The 22,862-nt window shown below is 39.7% G+C and overlaps 1 protein-coding gene across 1 annotated transcript; it reads left to right on the top strand.

Moving 5' to 3' along the window:
• The first annotated feature begins 4,167 nt into the window (after window positions 1-4,167).
• LOC124799127 (probable N-acetyltransferase san) lies at window positions 4,168-4,739 on the top strand. Its single transcript, XM_047262664.1, has one exon. It carries the CDS (start codon window positions 4,263-4,265, stop codon window positions 4,737-4,739), a length of 477 nt encoding a protein of 158 aa, XP_047118620.1. The 5' UTR covers window positions 4,168-4,262.
• The last annotated feature ends 18,123 nt before the right edge of the window (window positions 4,740-22,862 follow it).

Raw genomic sequence — 22,862 nt, 5'->3', positions numbered from 1 at the left:
CTGCTCGACAATGAACACATGATGCTCTAGGCTCCATAGCGACTAAAACAGCATTGTATGGGCAGTGTGCCAAGATTCATTCTAGGTCAATACCCCCCTCTCATCACCGCGTACTAGTGGTTCAAAAAACATGCATTTCCTCTGCTCCACCCTGTATTTGTTTTATTTTATATGTATTAATAGGGACAGAAAACACAAAAGAATGAACATCAATGTGAGTGTGTCAGCTGTTGTTGCCTTGGAACAAAATTCAGAAATGTAACCAGCAATATACAAAAAGAATGTGCCAGTTCCACTAAAAGTGACTATGTTGTTCTCATAGTGGGATCAAACGATGTTTACTGCAACGAGGCCAGTGCATTTATAAGAAATCTGATTGTTATCTTGCAGTTCCTATTGACCACAAATGTGATAGTAGCGAATTTACGTCTGAGATTTGATCTGGCGGACTGGTCTTGTGTAAATAGTGAAATTCGATGAACAAATCAAAAATTGCAACATTTCTGCTCCAAGTTTAAAAATGTAAGACTTCTCAGCTTCAAAGACACTAGTTTCACAACGCATGGTCAACATTTAAATCTGTCTCGTAAAAAGAGACTTGCATCAGACATAAACAAAGCTGTTGACGTATTAATTTGTGAAAACAGCTGTGAAAACAGATGGGCTATCACCCTAAGTCCCAACACGCAGGGAAGCTAGTGGAAAGGGCTAACTCCAACCAGATTTGGCCCAATATAAACAAACCAGAACAGCAGGAAATTCAAAGTGACAAACTAAAAGTACCATTAAGGCATGCACTTAAATGTACAATATCTCAGAAATAAGCTCAATGTTTTGCAGACTTCTGTAAGTGATCATTCACCTCATGTAGTTGCGTTAACCGAGTATGGACTGAAATCTGAGGAAATTATTTACTTTAAACTAGATGGCTATTTCCTAGGAAATAGCTACTGTAGACAGGTGGAGGTGGGAGGTGGAGGTGTAGCAGTATTTGTTAGACAGCAGCTCAAAGTAAATAAATTAAATCATCTAGATCTGTATAATAATGAAGGCTTGACTGAAGTGACAGGTGTTGAACTCCATATCAAAGGTTGCAGAAAGGGCACGGTGAAACAGAAAATTATTGGGATTTATCGTCCACCAAAATCAGAGGTAGGGCGTTTCATAGATATTTTTAGTGGAATAGTGGGACACTGTGACCCAAACGAGGTAACAATGCTTGGTGACTTGAATATAGAGGCAACATCTTACAATAACCATAACAGCAGGCTAATAGTTACCCTTAACTCCTATAATTTTTTGAATGCAGTAAATTAAGATACAAGAGTAACTCAGTCTACTTCTAGTAGAATAGACTACATAACACTAAGTAAAGAGGTAAAAGATAGTATTAGATGCTGGAATGTGGACTTCCACCACTCAGACCACAAACGTCAATTTGTAGACTGTGAACACACTAGCACCCAAGAAAACACTCAAGTCATAGAACAAAAAACAATGCTTAAAGAGAAAAACATTAATGCTTTTAAAAGTAAACTAGCACCTGAGGAATGGCAACTACGTCTTCAGTAAAAGGGACCTTAATACAAATGGGCCAAATTTTATGATATTATTTTACAATATCTTAATTTTTGCTACCCAGTGAAAAAAATTAAGAAAGTAGTAACTCACAACCAAAGTGTAAAAAACACCAGACTGACTCTTCCAGCTTACATGATTAAACTTAGGTAAAATATTGAGGATCTAAGTGTGCTACATAAGTCAACTAAATAGCAAATATTTAAGGATAAGTACAATCAAGCTAAAAAACAATTTCAGGAACAGCTCTCAAATTTAAGAAAACAGATCCTAGATAAGGAAATAACTCAGTCAACAAATACAGGGAAGACTTCATGGAATATAATAAATGGATATCGCAAAGCCACCCCTAAGTTAGATGCTCAAATTGACAGAATCCAACATGAAGGAAACCTTATTAATGATACTGATAAAATCTGCAATATATTTAATGAATATTTTATATCTTCAGCTGTGAATCCAGTTAATAACACAGGTCTGACTCGAATGGTAAAGCCTTACCCTAGGCTGGAAACTGCTTTTGAATTTAAGGAAGTGAGTGTGGAGGAAATAGGAAAAATAATAAATAACTTAAAGAATAAGACCTATTCTGGCTGGGATGGGCTGAGTAGTATTATAATTTAAAAAATGCAATAAGGAATTAGTTGGAATAATTGCCCACATGATCAACAGTTGTATCAGGGAGCACACATTTCCAAATATTTTGAAGAAAAGTACAGTGAAACCTGTTCATAAAAAAGGATTGAAAGAAGAGCTATCAAACTTCAGGCCCATATCACTAGTACCAATTTTCGGTAAAATATTTGAAATTGTTTTGTTGACACAACTTATTGATTATTTTACAAAGAATAATTTACTAGCAGAAAAACAGCATGGCTTCAGAAAGCATCACAGTACCATTACAGTAATTACTGAACTTCTCCACAAGGTGTACGATGTCCTGGATGGGGGAATGCAGAGAGCAGGGATATTTCTAGGCCTTACTAAAGTATTTGACTCAGTGAACCATGAGCTACTACTAAGTAAACTGGAAACTTACAATATAAATGCCACATCCATTCAACTACTAACCATTTATCTAACCAATCATAAGCACTGTACAAAGCTGAGTCACGAAATTAATAATCAGATCAAACATTTCCAATCTAGCTATGAAACAGTAAAACAAGGTGTACCTCAGGGCTCTGTATTGGGCCCTTTCTTTTTCCTGGTCTACATTAATGATTTAGAGGCACCTCTGTATTCCCAATTAGTAAGTTGTGCAGATGGTACCTCACTTTCATTCTTTTGCAGACAAACTAATGACTTGACATTGGCTGCAACTGATGGCTTAAGTCATATAACTACTTACTTCCATGATCAATATTAGCAAATCCCAGCTATTACCATTTAAACTAGGTAATTCATATCAAACCTGTATTGATAATATAAGTGGCATCAAAAAAAGTAGACACTGACAAATGTAAATTTTTGGGGATATACCTAGATGAAAATCTTAGATGGTAGAACGTATCAATTTTGTATGCAATAAAAATGCTACGACATTTGCAAAAGTCATCAGGTGGTGACTATATGCAAAAAAAGACAATAAATAAATAAATAAGTGCTTAAGAAAGCTCAGGTCTGTGACGCCTTTGAGAGAACTATTTCACTGACTCTGAGATTATTTAAAAGAAAAGAAGGCGTATGACTGATCAAAAACATAGCTGCAGCTCAGACACTCCCTCCAGCAATACCACAGACTAATTGGGCCTTACCTCCAAAACTACCTGTTTCCATGGTCATGAGTACCAGGTTTCACAGTTGAAAACAGATTTTTGTTGTGATTAAATTATTTGGGGATAGGGGAAAGGTCTACAGAACTGCTGAGTTCACTGTGCTTAATCAGCAAACTATAAAAATTAGTCTCTGAACAAACATTAAAAACTGCTTATTATGGGACAATACTTGCATATATTAATTATGGAATAGAGGTATGGGGATTTGCTGTTGATAGACATGAACAGAATCCTAACACTGCAGAAAGAGAAATCAGGACCATGCATAGACTAGGATACAGAGATTCATGTAGGGAAACCTTTGTACAAGATAAATATCTAACAGTATATTCCTTGTATCTGTACAAATTAATAACATTCTTTGTGGACCATGGAAATAATGAAACTAAGTGCTCTGATGTGCATACGCATATCACAAGGCAAAAAGATTGCTTCTTCAGAAACAGAACTAAACTAAAGACAACAGATCATAGTCCTTGGATAAATTGGCCATATATGGTTTAACAAACTGCCAAGTGCTATAAGATGCCACAGAGGTAAAGTATTCAAAAGGGAACTAAAATCATTCTTAACTCTCAAATGCTTGTACTCACTGAATGAATACTGATATTAAAATGTAGCTATTCTTAAATGTAGGCCTAACTCTTCTATCTATATGATGTACTATTCTGAGGTGATTGTAATATATATTATTTTTGTAACAACATGCTGTAAATTCAGATACCTATACTATGTAACAACTGTATGTTGCATTATGAAGTACTGTACCATATCACTTGTAAGTATCAGCATGGCGCTCCACGAGTGACCGGTGTAGTGCCTCTTAGGTGTAAATTTGATTAATAGTTCATTTTAGTCACAGGGGAATATTTCCCCTGCTGTTGGAACCTAAACTGGAAATTGAGAATGACCCGGTCCAAAATAGAACTCTGTGATGTCACACCAAACAATATAAAACAACTGAAGTGCCTTAATCAAGTTGTCTTCCCAGTGTCATATAATGACAAGTTTTATAAGGATGTCTTGGAAGCAGGAGAACTAGCGAAATTAGCATATTACAACGACAGCGTTGTGGGTGCTGTGTGCTGCAGAATTTATACATCAGAGAATTTGCGCTGTCTGTATATTATGACACTGGGTTGTCTTTATCACTATCGCCGGCTAGGAATTGGTACGAAAATGGTGGAACATGTACTGAACTATGTCGAAAAGGACAGAAATTTTGACAGCATTTTCTTGCATGTACAAGTAAACAACGAAGGTGCCATCAAGTTCTATAAGAAATTTGGCTTTGAGATTGTTGAAACGAAAGAGTGGTACTATAAAAGGATAGAACCTGCTGATGCTCATGTTTTACAAAAGACACTTAGACCCCAATCGTGAGAAGACAAGTGATATAACAAATTACAAACAGACTTTTATCTGTGAAATATGGAAAATTCTTTTTTCACATGAGAACGAAGTGTTGTGATAAAGAATATCAATTATTTGTTGGGATACTGGTCTGCAGTCAAACTTGAACATTTGTGATAATGACATTATGGTTCCAGCTTGCTTCCATTGTTCTTGTGTAGGTGTGATGATTCGATTGTGTAATGTTTTCTGCTCTCTGAAAGTGTAAAGTTTTGCTGTTTTAACATACTGAGAAATTAAATTTCATCACCTTTCAGTTTAGTAAATTGACAAGTGGCTTCTTGTATATGTGAATTGCAAATTCCTACTGTTTGTACAAAAATTGTATAAAAACGCTATGGTGTTTACAAAAGTCACCAGTTGGTGACTATATGCACATAAAAGTAGACAATCAGAGACTCAGTAGCACTGTATACACAGTGGTAGCAATAAGTGTGAGCCAGGGCAGTACTGTTGTTGCTCATGTACTGGCTGTTCTTCAAGTTTTTCTGTCAATGTTAATACATATTGATAAACAAAATTCACACTAGACTAATTTGGGACTGCTGTATCAAATAGGCACATAAAATTCTGCTTTAAAAACATTTTGTTCATAGCACACTTTCCATTGACAGTGGGAGTTACATGAAAGATGCAATGAGCATTATTTATTTGGACTGACTCCAGCTACAAAATGCAAGACAAAATTGCAAATATCTGCTGAATGTTGGGAACCAGAGAAAATATGCCTGGTTATTCGTAGGTGAGACAGCACATAAATATATACATATACTTTTGTTTTTCGGGATCACAGATCGTGCCACCTGGCTGAAGTCCACAGCTAAATTTAACAACTTGTCTGCAACCATATAGTGTGGAACACCAGAAGTTCAGACATAAACATGTGCAATATATGTGGCATATGAATACATGGGCAAACTGTGCACCTAAAATTTTGTGGAAATGAAGGGTGCTATTGATGTGTTGTTTCCACAGAGTAGGTTGCTGGTCAGGGGCCCTTATTGTTAGCCAATACACAGATTGCAATAATACTTAGAAAGTGTATTTTTCATGAAAACATGCACTTTTTTTTAATGGGACCATGCCTATTGACATTAACAAACTAAAGCAGGATAAATTAGAATGTAAGTGGTGTTTGTTATAGGAGTCTAGTGCAAGTTGTTTACAAGATATCATATTGTGCAAAGTTTCCAAACTGACACCTGTTTGTGTCATTCAAACTGCTTAGTTGCTAGGCATGATTTTATTGTTGCTTACAGTGTGCTTGTGTGTTCCTTGAGTGCACTGCAACTTTCTACTCATTTAGTGTGTACTGTACAAGCAGTAGGTCATGAGTGGATGATGTGATTTGCCAATGCAGAAAAAGCCAACATGCTCATTGTGTGTGGAGAGCTTCACCAGTTTTCCTTCAAAGGATTCTTATGATTGGTGAGACAAATTAGGATGGGGCCATTTCTAAGTGGTGTTTTAATTTCTTTGGCTTCAAGGAATCATTCACAAGAATGGTTGTGCATGTAACACACTGGTTTTATTTCTTCATTACTTTCTACTGAAGTAAATTTGTATTTAATGTAACTGCTGTTGTACTTTCTCTGAGGCACCATTTTCAAATGTAAAACAGAAATGCAATTGAATATAAGCATAAAAAGCATCTCATAATAAGTTAAATAAATGTTAGAATAATTAATAAATATGTAAACTTTCAATATCTTTATTTCTCATTGCATATCACTATGTAATTATTCTTTAAGTAGTCATCAGCATAGGCCTACATTCCCTTTGTAATGCTTAATTTGGATGAAAAGAGTTTAACATAGAAAATTATGTAATACCTCTTTAACACAAGTCATTAGAATGTTGAGGACTAACAGTCAGTTAAACTACTGATCCTGTCAAACCACTAAGTAGTCAAATAGAATTACTGACAATACCGAGCAAGACAAAAGAAAGTGTTATTCTGTATCATCGATCACTTGCTGTCATTGTCCAGTATGCCACCAACATCCATCATCTGTGTGGAGAGGACAATGTTGTCATCAATGCACATGATCTCTGTCGTTCTCAGTTATTGCAGACTGGCTGAGAAACAAGAGTGTGACCCAACAATTTCTGTCTTACTCAATGACAATTCCTCTAATCCCAAAATTGAATGCCTATCAACTCCTGGTTTGGGTGCCAGCATCCTCTGTGACATGTCACAGCACAGACTTTGACCATTCCTCCCCACATCAATGCAGCAACCAATCTTTGACTATCTACACAACATCATCCATCCAAGAGTTAGACTGATCATCAGGCTGGTCACCAAGTACTTTTTTTGGCAGGGTGTCAGGCATGAATGCTGTAAGTGGATGCAGGCATGCCTTGAGCACAGACCCAGTGAGTTGGCCTACATATGCAAACGCCACTAGGCAGCTTTGACATACTTCCATCAGATGCACTTGGACGTCGTTGCACCTCTGTTTGAGTCAGCAGGGTATAGATATCTACTTCCCATGATTGATTGTATTTCACTCTGGGAGGAAGCTGTACAAGTCACAGTCATCCTGGTGGAATCCACAGCCTGAGCATTCATTGTCCTGTTTCGGTTTTCTGGATACCATCACCACTGATCAGGATCATAATTGTGAATCTTTGCTCTTCAGTGCCCTCTGTAAATTCTGCAGCATCTCCCTCCACCGTGCAATTATGTACCATCTCTAGGACAGTCGTATCATGGAATGATTGCACAATACAATGGAAATGGCACTCATGTGTCATGGTGAGCATGGACCATGGCCCTTCTGTAGCTGATCCTCAGTGTCCGTGGAAAGAGTGCATTGAAGGCTTTTGTGAGAGGGAGAACTTCTCTCATGATGTGATAGAAAAAGATATGAAAGTTGAGGTGGAAGAAGTAAGGGATCCAATATTAGTCAGAGTTTAACAGATCTTTGGGTGACTTGTGATCAGATAAGCCAGAAAGGATAAATAACATTCCACGAGAATTTCTAAAATCATTGGAGGGAAGTGGCAACAAAACGACTATTCAAGTGGGATTGTAGCGCATATCAGAGTGGAGACAAACCATCAAACTTTCAGAAAAGTATTACTCACACAATTCAGAAGATAGCCAGAGCAGAGAAGTGCAAGAACTATCTATGGCACAATCAGCCTAATGTCTCATGTATCCAAGTTGCTGACACAAATTATATTTGGAAGAATGGAAATTGAGGAGTTGCCTGATAACAATCAGTTCCTTTTTAGGACATGTAAAGGTACCAGAGGTTGATAATAGAATCAAGACTTAAGAAAAATCAAGACACGTTCATTGGATTTGTTGGCTTAGAAAAACCAATCCACAATGCAAAATGGTGCAAGACGTACGAAATTCTGAAAAAAATAGGAGTAAGCTGTAGGAAAAGGAGGGCAATATACAATACGTGCAACAACCAAGAGCGAACAATAAAAATGGAAGACCAAAATCAAGTGTTCTGATTACAAAGTGTGTATGACATTTCAGTCTATGAAACTGTAAGTGAGAGCCTTTACCAATACACACACATGTGCACCCACATTTAGGGGGCTCAATGGTCATTTTGTTCAACTTTATGAAGAAAAAAGGATATGGGATGTTTAAGTAATTTAAAATCCAAGTACCAATTTGGAATGTAAATCAAATGACTTTAATTGCAGGTGGACTGCAAGCAAAAATTAATGAACTGATAAAGGCTATTTTCATCCTTATAAGTAAGTTTCCCAGCAATTATGAAATAACTAACGTATTCCTACAGCAAAGGACTATCAGAGGAGAAGATCCACACAGTTTTCAGTTTTCTAGAAGCCAAATTAGTAAAACAGTTTCAGGACAGTGGTTCTACTAGTTGCAGGACAGTGGTTCTACTGAAAAAATAGATTTCAGTTGTTATATTTCAAACTTGGTTTGCCAGCACTGACTTGCAAGACAGGTTGGCAGTATAGAAATAAATACTTTCTTTCCAGACTAGTAATATTAATGTGTCATCTCTGAGGTCATAAAACTGGAAGACACACTCTATAGAGTCCCACTCTGAAGCTGCTTCTGGACACTATCAGTCAAAGTACATTGGAAGACTGGCATGCAAGTCAGTGAGTATCTTAGTTGCAGCATGTTGTGGACTTAATTCCTTTGAAACTTTGTGTGTCCAGTAAATATATAATTACAGTCCAATTGCATTTTTAGAAGATGGACACTAAGGTTATGATTGTAATGACATGGTTGCATCCAGTTTGGCAGGCAGTCCGCCAACTGCTGTTCAAGACGTGGTAAGCGACATGCTGATGCACTCACACCCTTGTTTCCTCATCTCATTCTTTCTCATGGCTCATTGACTGTGTGTGGTATCTTCCCTTGATTGGTTCTCTCTTGATACTATAAGCATTTTTCCCAAAAGTCTATAAGAACTCTCACTATTATTTCCTTATGCAATTCATTTATTTATTTTTCTGTGGTAGCGTGTCTGTGTCAATAGTATTCCGGAATTGTGGATTCTTGGCTCTTCCCACATTGTGAAGACTGTCTCACTTTTTTCCATTGTTCTTAAGAGCAGTGTACAGACTTAATTCAATTGCAGCATACCAGTTACTTCTGTAGACCTTTCCCCTATCCCGAAATAATTTAATCACAACTAAAAATCTGTTTTCAACTGTGAAACCTGGTACTCATGACCATGGAAAAGGTAGTTTTGGAGGTAAGGCCCAATTAGTCTGTGGTATTGCTGGAGGGAGTGTCTGAGCTGCAGGCACATTTTTGATCAGTCATACCCCTTCTTTTCTTTTAAATAATCTCATTGCAAAGAAAGATGAGTCAGTGAAATAGTTCTCTCAAAGGCGTCACAGACCTGAGCTTTCTTAAGCACTCATTTATTTATTTATTGTCTTTTTTTGCATATAGTCACCAACTGGTGACTTTTGCAAATGTCATAGCATTTTTTCTACAATTTTTGTACAAACAGTAGGAATTTGCAATTCACATTTACAAGAATCCACTTAAGGGTGACACACTTAGCAATATATGGTACAGTACTTCATAATGAACAAACAGTTGTTACATAGTATAGGTATCTGAATTTACAGCATGTTGTTACAAAAATAATATATATCACAATCACCTCAGAATAGTACATCGTATAGATAGAAGAGTTAGGCCTACACTTAAGAATAGCTACATTTTAATATCAGTATTCATTCAGTGAGTACAAACATTTGAGAGTTAAGAATGATTTTAATTCCCTTTTGAATACTTTACCTCTGTGGCATCTTATAGCACTTGGCAGTTTGTTAAACCATATATGGCCAATTTATCCAAGGACTATGATCTGTTGTCTTTAGTTTAGTTCTGTTTCTGAAGAAGCAATCTTTTTGTCTTGTGTTATGGGTATGCACATCAGAGCACTTAGCTTCATTATTTTTATGATCCACAAAGAATGTTATTAATTGGTACAGATACAAGGAATATACTGTTAGATATTTATGTTGTACAAAGGTTTCCCTACATGAATCTCTGTATCCTAGTCAATGCATCGTCCTGATTGCTCTTTTCTGCAGTGTTGGGATTCTGTTCATGTGTCTATCAACAGCACATCCCCATACCTCTATTCTATAATTAATATATGCAAATATTGACCCATAATAAGCAGTTTTTAATGTTTGTTCAGAGACTAATTTTGATCGTATGCTAATTAAGTGCAGTGAACTGCTGATTTTATTGCATACAACATTGATATGTTCTACCCATCTAAGATTTTTGTCTAGGTATATCCCCAAAAATTTACATTTGTCAGTGTCTACTTTTTTGATGCCACTTATATTATCAATACAGGTTTGGCATGGATTACCAAGTTGATACACTACAGACATGGTGACCATGACAGAAACCGGAACAGGCTCCATGTAAAAGCAACTCACCCACAGGATGTAGGAGAGAGAACAGCCCATTTCACCTTTGCCGTAATGACACAAGCCTGAAACGGTGATGGCAACAACAGCTGTTTCCCACTGACCTAGCTTTCCCGCAGTGGGAGATATTTCCTTTTGAGGTGTTCCACCAATAGAGAGAAGGAAATTCTATGTGGTCATTGTAGTGAACTTCAGAGGGATCAGGTGCAACATCCCTCTCCACTGCTGATGGTGCACCATATAACATCACATGTACCGCCACCACTGCTGACTATGCTCTGTCATCTGACAACATGATGAAGCACCATGCTAAGCTGTCAACAATGCTGGACAACAAAAACAACAGAAACAGTGAAGTACCGCTTTGTAATCAGCTCCAGCAGCTGGGACAGGGTTTGAAACATTTGTGCTGTGTACCTCTTCATAGACAATGGTAAGAAGAGGTGGTCTACAGACTAGTGTGACAACTGTTGTCATAGGAAAGCTAGACAGGAGCAGAAATGATTAGCAAACAGATTAACACAGTTAACAGAAGATTTTCATAATGTATATTTCTCCAAGAGAATGAAGACTGAATACAAATTATGCAGTAAGAAACAGTCCAGCTCATACAACAGCAACAACAGTGGAGTTCGAGAAGCAACTAGGTGGCATGTTCATGGCGTCCCATAGAGAAACGGGTCTGAGCACAAGTGGACCATATCGATGCCACCAGCTCTCCTATATTGTGGCAGCAGAGGGCATTTGTGGTACAGTGCTGCTGGAAGTGTGGCTAGTGGGCTCACATGACTGGGTCTGCCAGATTCCATGGGGCTACTATCAGTGTCGGATGGAAACTTGTTATTTCGCTGCCAGCTTAACACCAGTAGGGTGGTATCGATGTGTGTCATCACACTTTGCCCATTTGATGGCCACTATGCAAGCTTAGAGTGAGAAATTAGATGCAAAACACACTAAGTTAGAAGTGTGAGACCAGAAGTTAACTGAGAAACTAGATTCTGAAGCAAAGAAATTAAATGCACAAGATGCGAAGACAGAAACTAAAGTAGACCTGCAAGCATGAGCACTGCATGAAGTAAATAATTCATTCACTACAGCTCTTCAGTGCTGTGTGAAAAATTCTCAGGCAGATTATATGCCCAGGCTCAGCATTTGCACTCACAAGGACAGGCCTTACTTAACAGTGATGCAAGACTAGACACGGTTGACCAGTGTTTCTCAGGTAAAAAAGCACAAGTTGTTAACATACCAGAAAGGGTACCTGCTCAGAGCTCTATCTGGGAGTTGCTGTCTTATGAGGTAGGAGAAGTAGGAGTGGCCATGACAGCACATGCAGAACACCTGAGTTCAATAGAGACTACAAGGTGTGCAACTTTGCTTCCACGGTTTGCCGATAGGTGGCGACAGTGGTAAGTGGCAGTCGAAAGAAACAGGTCGCAGACGTCAGGCAGTTAGCTTGGATCTCAGTCAACATAACCTCATTCAAACATTAGTCGAATTGTGTCTGCATCATAAAGTTGTTCTTGATTGAAAAGTCAGTTTATGAGTGTAATTCTTATCATTTGCGGGAGGTGTTACTGTTTTGTTTCAGTATGAAGAAAACAGGGGCTGAGTCTCATTGAATGCTCTCAAGTACATTTGGTAAGGGCTCTATTAGTGAAAGAACGTGTTGTAAGTGGTTTCAATGCTTCAAGAATGGTGATTTTAATGTCATAGACTGCAATAGTGGTGGAAGAAAGAATGCTTTTGAAGATGCAGAATTGGAGACATTGCTGAGTGAAGAATTGAGTCAAACTCAGGAAGAGTTGGCATGATTAATGGGAGTGACACAGCAAGCCATTTCAAAATGTCTCAAGGCTATGAGCATGATTCAGAAAGAAGGAACTTGGGTCCCGTGTGAGCTAAAACCACGAGACGTTGAATGGCGTTTGTGTGTTTGTGAACAAGTGTTTCAGAGGCAAAAACAGAAGGGATTTCTGCATTGCATTGTGATCGGGGACAAAAAATGGGTTCATTGCAATAACCCTAAACGCAAAAAAATTATGGGGTTATCCTGGCCATGCTTCCATGTCGACAGCTAAACCGAATATTCACGGATCCAAGATCATGCTCTGCATTTGGTGGGACCAGCTCGGCGTCGTCTACTATGAGGTGTAAAAACCAAGTGAAACAATCACACATGCTCATTATCGAATGCAATTAATGTGTTTAAGCAGAGCATTAAAAGATGAAAGGCTGCAGTACAGCGAGAGGCACCATAAAGTGATTTTGCAGTATGACAACGCTCAACCCCATGTTGCAAAAGAGGTCAAAACATACTTGGAAAAATTAAAGTGGGAAGTCCTACCCCACTTGCCATATTCTCCAGACATTGCTCCCTCTGACTGTCACCTGTTCAGATCAATGGCGCATGGCCTGGCTGACCAACACATCCGATCTCATGAAGAAGTCACAAATTAGATCGATTTGTGGATCACTTCAAAAGATGAACAAATTTTTTGACTTGGGATTCATACACTGCACAAAAGATGGGGGAAAGTAGTGGACAGTGATGGAAAATACTTTGAATGATACATGTGTAACCAATTTGTTTCATTAAAGCCTCAAATGTCAGGGAAAAATGGTGGAAGCAAAGTTACACACCTTGTAGAATCGAGGATATGAATTGAGAAGCAATGGAATTGAAAACAATTGAAGGGCTGTTAGAAGAGGTAAGGAAGAAGATATCTGACAAATTAAAATGCATAAATTGTGAGTGTCACATTGAATCAGCAGGTTTCCCTACCTAGTGTGGTCATACTTATTCAGTAGGTGTAGCAGCCCTTGATGCTGCAATAGGAATCACTACAGACGCAGAAGCAGTCTGCACACGAGGTTTGAGTGCCAGCTAACAGTGCCTTCCATTGTGTGCACCAGCTGATTGCCACATGCACAGTTGGTGGCAGAAGCAACTGTAGTTAATGATATTTCCTTTTCCCTGATGGACTCGGAGATAGCTTGTCCAACCCAAGTAAGATCTTGCTCTGAGTCTGAAGTAGCTAAATTGGTTACTTCAGCATTGAAGCAGTGTCCTATTCACTGAAGGAGCACCACACTTCCACATAAAGGATGACCCTTCACATTGGTATGCTGCTGAAAACATTCCCACTCCGTCACGGGAGAAATTTGGTGTGGTGAAATCATTTGTTCTTCTTGCAAAATTTCAGTATGCGCATTGAGGACCTATGCATCAACCCACAATAGCAGATGAACTTACTCAGGCAGTATTTAACTTCCAAGGTGAGCCTGAGGTGGCAGGTTACAGGCAAATATCGTTTGGACTTTGCACAGTGAAGTAAAGAGCTCACTATGCAATCATGTAAGCAGAAAGTTGGTCACCCTCAAATGACTGATATGCTGTACAACATTAGTGGGGGAATCCTGAGAGAATTTTTCCTGTGTGAGGTGTTTTCTGTATGTCACTTAGACCACAGGGAAATGGTCCTGACCGTTTACCAGAGAATACCCAAATGGGCAAAACAATGGTTATTATGAGCAGTACCTGCCATCAGCGTCAAACAGTCACAGAAATGCTATCAGTGCTAGATGATTTCCAAGAGGAGAGACAGTGGCGGAATGTTGTCAGCAAGGGACAACACCACACTAGTAATTCACAAGCATCCCCCAGACAATCTAAGATAAGAGCCAGTCATTCAGACACATTGTCAGAAGAGAACAATAGGCACATTTACTGCCACCAATTCTGCTGATCAGGACAGTTATTGGTGCAGTTCAAGAACTTGTTGAGGAAGAAATGTAGGTGAAATCATTGGTGATGTGCTTCGTCACAAAATTTGGATGACCATGTGCAGCAGTGTAGCAATCAAACCTGTTGCCAGCACTAGTCAGTGAAACTAGATCACACAGTCAAATTACTCCCTCTGGCTGTATCTCACAATCCAAGACAGAAGAACAGTTGCTCCAAGGATCCACTAGCTGACCTTGAAAACTTATCAAAGGGAGTGTTTTTTAACTAATACAGAGATCCTCTCAAACACCAGAGTAGTCATTTCCATGACTGCTGAGTTGTATTTCAATATCTTGAAAGACAGAGTGTGAGTAGAAACTTTTCCTGTAACTTTGGCCATGATAAAAGGAATGCTAGACGCACAATCAAAACCCATAAATAAACAAGTTTTATTAAAACTGTCCAGTGCTATATGGTTCCACCCAGAAATTGTAGTGCATCACCTCTTGATACCAACCTCATTAGTTGCTGAGTGGCCAGGTGTTATATTCATACATGTCTGCATTTCAGGATCACTGTGGAAGGCTGCCAATGTACACTTACCATCAGCAAGTAAAGAAAACAGAGTATTTTTATTTGTGCCCATTCCCATTCCATTATCAGAGGTGGTGGAGAATGAAATAGATAAGATGACTGAGTGGAATGTTATCACTAGATCAAAAAATATATATTACAATGCAGTTCTTGCTGTCAATAAAGCCAGAGGAGGTATAAGACTAGCGTTAAATGATTGCTGCCTCTAGACCTTCCTGGTATGCTTTGAAAGGGTTAAATTTTTCTCTATCCTCGGCACTGTACCGTACAAGCAAATTCCAATGTCAGAAGAAACCAGGAAATATGCAGTATTCCTAGTCAATGGTAAGAGCTATGGATGTATTGTGTTGCCATTTCGGTTAAATCTGTCACTATGTTTCTGTACACACTAGATGTATTTCTTCATTCACACCTTGTGAGCATGTCATATAATACATCAATGGGATCGTGAATTCTTCAGAGAGCTTCAAGGAACACTGCAAAACTCAGAGGAGGTACTGCAAGCTGTTGCCCATGCTGGCATGAACCTGTGACTAGGAAAATGTAAATTTAGGAAGTGAAGTTTGTGCATCCTGTTTAGAATAGCAACAGTGTGCATATAAGTGAAGAGAAAGGCCATCTGCTGATCTCCTTCACCCAAATGCCAATGACAGTTAAAAATGTTCCGAGGAGTAATGTAATTTTTATGGAAGCATGTTCATGAAGTTGCCAGGAACAGTAACCACCTCATGGTAATGCTGCAAAGAAACATTGTTTTCTGTTGGTCTGAGGAGCACAAACATGAGATTTAGGCCATAAGGAATTCTCTCATTGAGAACATTACCCTCCACCATCTGACTTTAGCCACAAGTTTTTCCTTGCTGCTGATAGCTTGCACTATGGTGTTGTGGGTCAATCTGTGTCAGGAACATGGCAAGGGAGATGAAAAGAAATTGTATGTGATTTTTTTCTTTTAAAACCTCTATGATGAGCAACAGTGAGTAATACTACAGTGAGACAGAGAAAGCGCTATTGGCAGTAGTCTGAAGCCTACATTGGTTTTTATGATACCTATTAGGTAATCATATAATGGCAATGATTGATCATTGTGCATTCCTGAACAGCTGTTGGCTCCTGAACACCAGATTATGCACTGTGCACTTGCTTTGAAGGAGTTTGACTATACCATTCAGTAGGTATCTGGTAAAGACAATGAGGTTCCAAACACGTTATCCATCTTCCTCCCAGAATGCCAGACAAAGATTTGGTGACCAGGTGGCGGTTCGATAGATCAATCCATATGATTTTTCTTTATGATGTTTTGTTCTGTTTTGTTACATTTTGTGATCACTAAGTGAATAAAGTGGTGTTTAAAGTTATTATTTTGCTGTAATATCATTAATCACCACACTGGTGACCCCATCGCAGATACCAGCCTCATACCTCCAGCATTGCCAACTTTACCACCAACACCTTCCGCCATGACACTGGGAGCAGCAAAAAGTTTGTCAGTCACTATCTACGGGTCCACACACCTGCAGCGCAAACTTAAACCAAAATTCTGTTTTGAAGGGACATTCAACATGGCCAACATTGATGAGCTAGTGTTGGGCATTGATTTTCTATGACACTATGGTCTCTCTCCAGATTTATCATCAGGAATGCTGCTCCATCACTCTTTTGAGGGCTCCCTCACCGCAACACCCACACATTCATGAGAAACAATGGCTGCCCCTGTGCATGAGTTGGCTGAACTCAAATCTCCCACTTCAGACCTGGTGGATTCACTGTGCAAATTACTCAGCCAATGACATGACATTGCAGCCCTACGCGTGGCTAACATAGTGCTGCAGACACTGATCAACACTTACGTGGACCTGGCATGTGCGTGAACAACCATCGCAACATTTTCAGTGGCTACAACCACTACAGTGCTGGACACTGCTCCAGTTTTGCTTTCTATGGAAACATTCAATGTGAACTGTCTTCTTGCTCTCACGGTGAGCAATCTGCCTCCTCCACATTGGCAGACTACGCTTGCTCTACAGCTGTCAAACCAATGAGCTACGCATCCGCTATGGTCAGTGCTGTCCCGCATGCTCATGTCAAGTCCGCACACCCTCGTGCCACCTCGCCCACCACCAACACACTACCTGATGGCAGAGAATCTTCACCACCTTCATCACCTGTTCTGCAGGTCAGTTCTTAGTTTCACAGTGCTGCATGTGATGATGTTCCCAGCTCCAGAGTGCCTTCTGCTCGTGCAGGCTCAGTGAAGTTCTCCATTAAAGACTACATACTATGGAGGTACCCTGTCTATTGGCTAAGAAACTTCGTGCCACAGAATAATGCATTAAGGAACTTTTACAACTAGGGATTATATGTCCTTACGACAGTAATTGGTCATCACCTGTTTATCTCAACCTTCAGATTTTGCAGAGCATATCGTAGACTCAGTGCTCGCACAATTTTAGACAACCACCCCATCCTCCGTATTCAGGATTTTGTGCTGCAATTACTTGGTGCTTGGCATTTTAGCATAATTGACTGTCATATGGTATATCATTAGATTTAAATGCACAAAGATGACATTCCTAAACTAGCCATTATAACCCCCTTTGGCTTGTTGAGTATATGTCTTACGGACTTAAAAATGCAGCTCAGACATGGCAACAGTTTGTAGACTCATTATTTTGCCAGTTCCCATTTTGTTATGCTTACCTTGATGGCATTTTAATTTTCTCCGCCTCTGCTAATGACCATAAGCAACATCTTTCTCAAGTACTCTGCATGCTCTCAGTTAACGGCATGGAGGTAAACAAAGACAAATCCCAGGTGCACCAGCCAGAAGTTACGTTCCTGGGCCACACAGTGAACTCTGAAGGCATACGTCCCACATCTGAACATGTTGCTCACATTATGAGCTTACCACCACCTGTCACTTTTTGTGACCTAAGTTGCTTCTTGGACATAATCATTTTTTTCAGGGGCCACACCGCTTCCGTGCAGTCTCCTCTAACTGACACCTTACAAGGTAAACATACCGCAGGCGATTTCAAGGTTAAGTTGACCCAGGACGTGGATCATGGCTTCAGTGAACTAAAAATGGTCCTAGCTAATGCAGTCACACTAGCCCATCCCCATACCAATGCATCTATCTCAGTCACTACTGAAATCACGATTGGTGCCATGCTGCAGTGACACATTAACAAGGACTCTCAACTACTATGCTTGTTTTTATAAAACTACCCCCCTCTCAATGTAAATGGTCAGCATTTGACAGGAAGCTACTAGCCATGTAGGAAACCATACTATTTCCGAGAGGATATTGGAGGCATGTGATATCACCATTTACACGTATCCCCATCCCATGGTTGACGCGCTGTGTAACCCTGCTAGTGATCTCTCCCCATGTTGCTCTTCAGGCATATGGATTTCATGAGCCATTGTACAACAGACATTCATTTTATGAGAGGTGCAGATAACATCATAGCAGACTATATGTTATGTATTAATACTCTTACGAGCCTGTTTGATCCCACAGAGCTCACACAACTACATATTAGTGATACAGAGGTACAGTCGCTAGCTGCTGACAACTCCAACTTCCTCCTTATTCCAACACTCCCCTTCCCTGGTGTCACACAACTGATTCTTTGTGATTATTCAACTAACACACCACGACCTCTTGTACCCCGTCCCCTTCGACACGCCATTTTTTCTTCGCTGCACAGTGTAGCTCATCCAAGCATCAGAGTGACAGTATGTCTAGTAACTTAATGTTTCATTCAGCACACATCAAGAAAGTGTTCGTCAGGATAGAAGTCAGGAGCAGAGGGTGTTGTAAAATGAAAATTAATTGAGTGGAATGGACCCAGTTTATTCTTGTAATGATGGTACAGTGGTGCCTACGTGGGGCCGAGCAGCCCCAAGAGGGGTTGCCGTCTGCTCATCAGAGAGGCAGAGGCTAGAGGAGTGATTACTCGGGGCCGAGGTCAGAAGCTAAGAGAGCGCGGAGCTGTTTCCAAGCCACCCTCGCCGCTCCCGGCCGCGTCCCCATGTGATCACACGATTAGTCTCTGATTGGAGGATTGATTCCGCCAACGCGCCTTTCTAGTAGCATACCCCCGTCAGCACAACCAACCCGTGGGACTTGAGTCTGACCAAGGAGCAGGTGGCAGGAATGTGCCGACCATGGTCTTCCACCACAGTATGCCCAAGCCGGCTATGGCCGAACATTATGCATGGAAAATTCTATTTAATAAAATTTTGTCGGCAATGATCCCTCTTGGGGGTCTCCTCACTGCACATCCTTTCCCCTTCCGAAGAAGGCTCTCTGGATAAAAATGAATGAGCTTATTCTAATTGATTATTCCATTTAAAAATATATGCAAATATGTGCAAAAGTTACAATGTGGCCTGAAGGAAGGTTCTTGAATAACAAACTTGTGAAGTTGGTGCGACAGCAGTGGGGCATCGCCATGCTGTGAGTGTGTGTCGGCGGTATCAGTGGTGGTGGGTACCCAGGTGAAGATGAGGGGCACCGGAGTACAGCACACTGAAACACTCCACCCTCGTGGGGGTGAGAGAATGCTCCCAGGCCTAACAGTCACAAGGGGGGTTTTCCCCGTAATATTACTTTGAGTTCTTAAATCTGGGATTACAATGGTAATTGCCCAAGTGGGTGAATGAGAACATTACAAAATGACAAAAATTTAAAGAGAAAACGAAATGACTTACATGAGGGTTAAGACTCGACAGTTAAATTGTGATTCCATAGACTTTACATAGAAATACAAATCCATTACAAAATTAGTTCATTGACCTGACACCTAGACTACAACTTAATTCTGAGGGGGGGAGAAGGAAGGTGAACTGATTGACAAGAAATACAGGTTACTATGAGAAACCAGGTTGGTAATCTATCAGTCACACTAATGCAGATACATCAATTTGTTCAACCTGAATAAAGGTTAAACATCATAGAGAAAAAAAAATGAAAAGAATAGAGTAAAAGACAGAGAGTGCTGAGATTTATCAGCTCTAGGTTGGTCAGTAACATGAAGAGCAACAGAGATATGGTTAACAAGAAATCATTTTGATATGAATCTCATCTTAGAGCATGTTTAATGTTTCAGACATGAAAGAAAATTGTTAGTAAGGAATTTGTAACATAAAAGAAGGGAAAGGATCAATATATATAACTTGTTTATCAGTACACAAAGTGTCATTCATGTTAGTGTTAAGACGGTAACTGCTCCTAAGGGCCTGGGAGATTTAGCACCCAGGAACAGGTATTAGCTTAATTCTAGTGATTAAGAATCTGATATACTTGAAATTGTAAGAGGATACAGCCTCTACTAATGAACCTCAGAGCCTGAGCTAGAGTCTATTCGCAGCTGAATAGGCATTCACTGATTGTGTCTGCAAACCGAGTAACCACAGAAAGTGTAAATAGGCTTTAAACTCTGAAAACAGTAAAAATAATCAAAGTATCAGCTGTGTGTGTGTTGTGATCAGACTCCTCTCAAGGCCTGGTATGTTGTTGTTGTTATTGTTGTCTTCAGTCCTGAGACTGGTTTGATGCAGCTCTCCATGCTACTCTATCCTGTGCAAGCTTCTTCATCTCCCAGTACTTACTGCAACCTACATCCTTCTGAATCTGCTTAGTGTATTCATCTCTTGGTCTCCCTCTAAGATTTTTACCCTCCACGCTGCCCTCCAATGCTAAATTTGTGATCCCTTGATGCCTCAGAACATGTCCTACTAACCGGTTCCTTCTTCTTGTCAAGTTGTGCCACAAACTTCTCTTCTCCCCAATCCTATTCAATACCTCCTCATTAGTTATGTGATCTACCCATCTAATCGTCAGCATTCTTCTGTAGCACCACATTTCGAAAGCTTCTATTCTCGTCTTGTCCAAACTATTTATCGTCCATGTTACACTTCCATACATGGCTACACTCCATACGAATACTTTCAGAAACGACTTCCCGACACTTAAATCTATACTCGATGTTAACAAATTTCTCTTCTTCAGAAACGCTTTCCATGCCATTGCCAGTCTACATTTTATATCCTCTCTACTTCGACCATCATCAGTTATTTTACTTCCCAAGTAGCAAAACTCCTTTACTACTTTAAGTGCCTCATTTCCTAATCTAATTCCCTCAGCATCACCCGACTTAATTCAACTACATTCCATTATCCTGGTTTTGCTTTTGTTGATGTTATCTTAGATCCTCCTTTCAAGACACTGTCCATTCCATTCAACTGTTCTTCCAAGTCTTTTGCTGTCTCTGACAGAATTACAATGTCATCGGTGAACTTCTACATTTTTATTTTTTCTCCATGGACTTTAATGCCTACTCCAAATATTTATTTTGTTTCCGTTACTGCTTGCTCAATATATAGATTGAATAACGTTGGGGACAGGTTACAACCCTGTTTCACTCCCTTCCCAACCGCTGCTTACCTTTCATGCCCCTCGACTGTTATAACTGCCATCTGCTTTCTGTACAAATTGTAAATAGCCTTTTCTAAGTCCACAAATGCTAGAAATGTAGGTTTGTCTTTCCCTAATCTATTTTCTAAAATAAGTCGTAGGGTTAGTATTGCCTCATGTTTTCCAACATTTCTGCGGAATCCAAACTGATCTTCCCCGAGGTCGGCTTCTACCAGTTTTTCCATTCGTCTGTAAAGAATTCGCGTTAGTATTTTGCAGCTGTGACTTATTAAACTGATAGTTCGGTAATTTTCACATCTGTCAACACCTGCTTTCTTTGGGACTGGAATTATTATATTCTTCTTGAAGTCTGAGGGTATTTCGCCTGTCTTATACATCTTGCTCACCAGATGGTAGAGTTTTGTCAGGACTGGCTCTCCCAAGGCTGTCAGTAGTTCCAATGGAATGCTGTCCACCCCTGGGGCCTTGTTTCAACTCAGGTCTTTCAGTGCTCTGTCAAACTCTTCATGCAGTATCGTATCTCCTATTTCATCTTCATCTACATCCTCTTCCATTTCCATAATATTGTCCTCAAGTACATCGCCCTTGTATAGACCCTCTATATACTCCTTCCACCTTTCTGCTTTCCCTTCTTTGCTTAGAACTGGGTTTCCATCTGAGCTCTTGATATTCATACAAATGGCTCTCTTTTCTCCAAAGGTCTCTTTAATTTTCCTGTAGGCAGTATCTATCTTACCCCTAGAGAGATAATCCTCTACATCCTTACATTTGTCCTCTAGCCATCCCTGCTTAGCCATTTTGCACTTCCTGTCAATCTCATTTTTGAGACGTTTATATTCCCTTTTGCCTGCTTCAATTACTGCATTTTTATATTTTCTCCTTTCATCAGTTAAATTCAATATTTCTTCTGTTACCCAAGGATTTCTACTAGGCCTCGTCTTTTTGCCTACTTGATCCTCTGCTGCCTTCACTACTTCATCCCTCAGAGCTACCCATTCTTCTGCTACTGTATTTCTTTCCCCCATTCCTGTCAATTGTTCCCTTATGCTCTCCCTGAAACTCTGTACAACCTCTGGTTCTTTCAGTTTATCCAGGTCCCATCTCCTTAAATTCCCACCTTTTTCCAGTTTCTTCAGTTTTAATCTACAGTTCATAACCAATAGATTGTGTTCAGAGTCCACATCTGCCCCTGGAAATGTCTTACAATTTAAAATCTGGTTCCTAAATCTCTGTCTTACCATTATATAATCTATCTGATACCTTCTAGTATCTCCAGGGTTCTTCCATGTATACAACCTTCTTTCATGATTCTTGAACCAAGTGTTAGCTATGATTAAGTTATGCTCTGTGCAAAATTCTACCAGACGGCTTCCTCTTTCATTTCTCTCCCCCAGTCCATATTCACCCACTATGT

This window comes from Schistocerca piceifrons, chromosome 5 (assembly GCF_021461385.2).
Source record: "Schistocerca piceifrons isolate TAMUIC-IGC-003096 chromosome 5, iqSchPice1.1, whole genome shotgun sequence".
NCBI classification, from domain to species: domain Eukaryota; kingdom Metazoa; phylum Arthropoda; class Insecta; order Orthoptera; family Acrididae; genus Schistocerca; species Schistocerca piceifrons.
The sequence above is the reverse complement of the archived record's forward strand: the minus strand, read 5'-3'. Positions and strand labels throughout refer to the sequence as shown.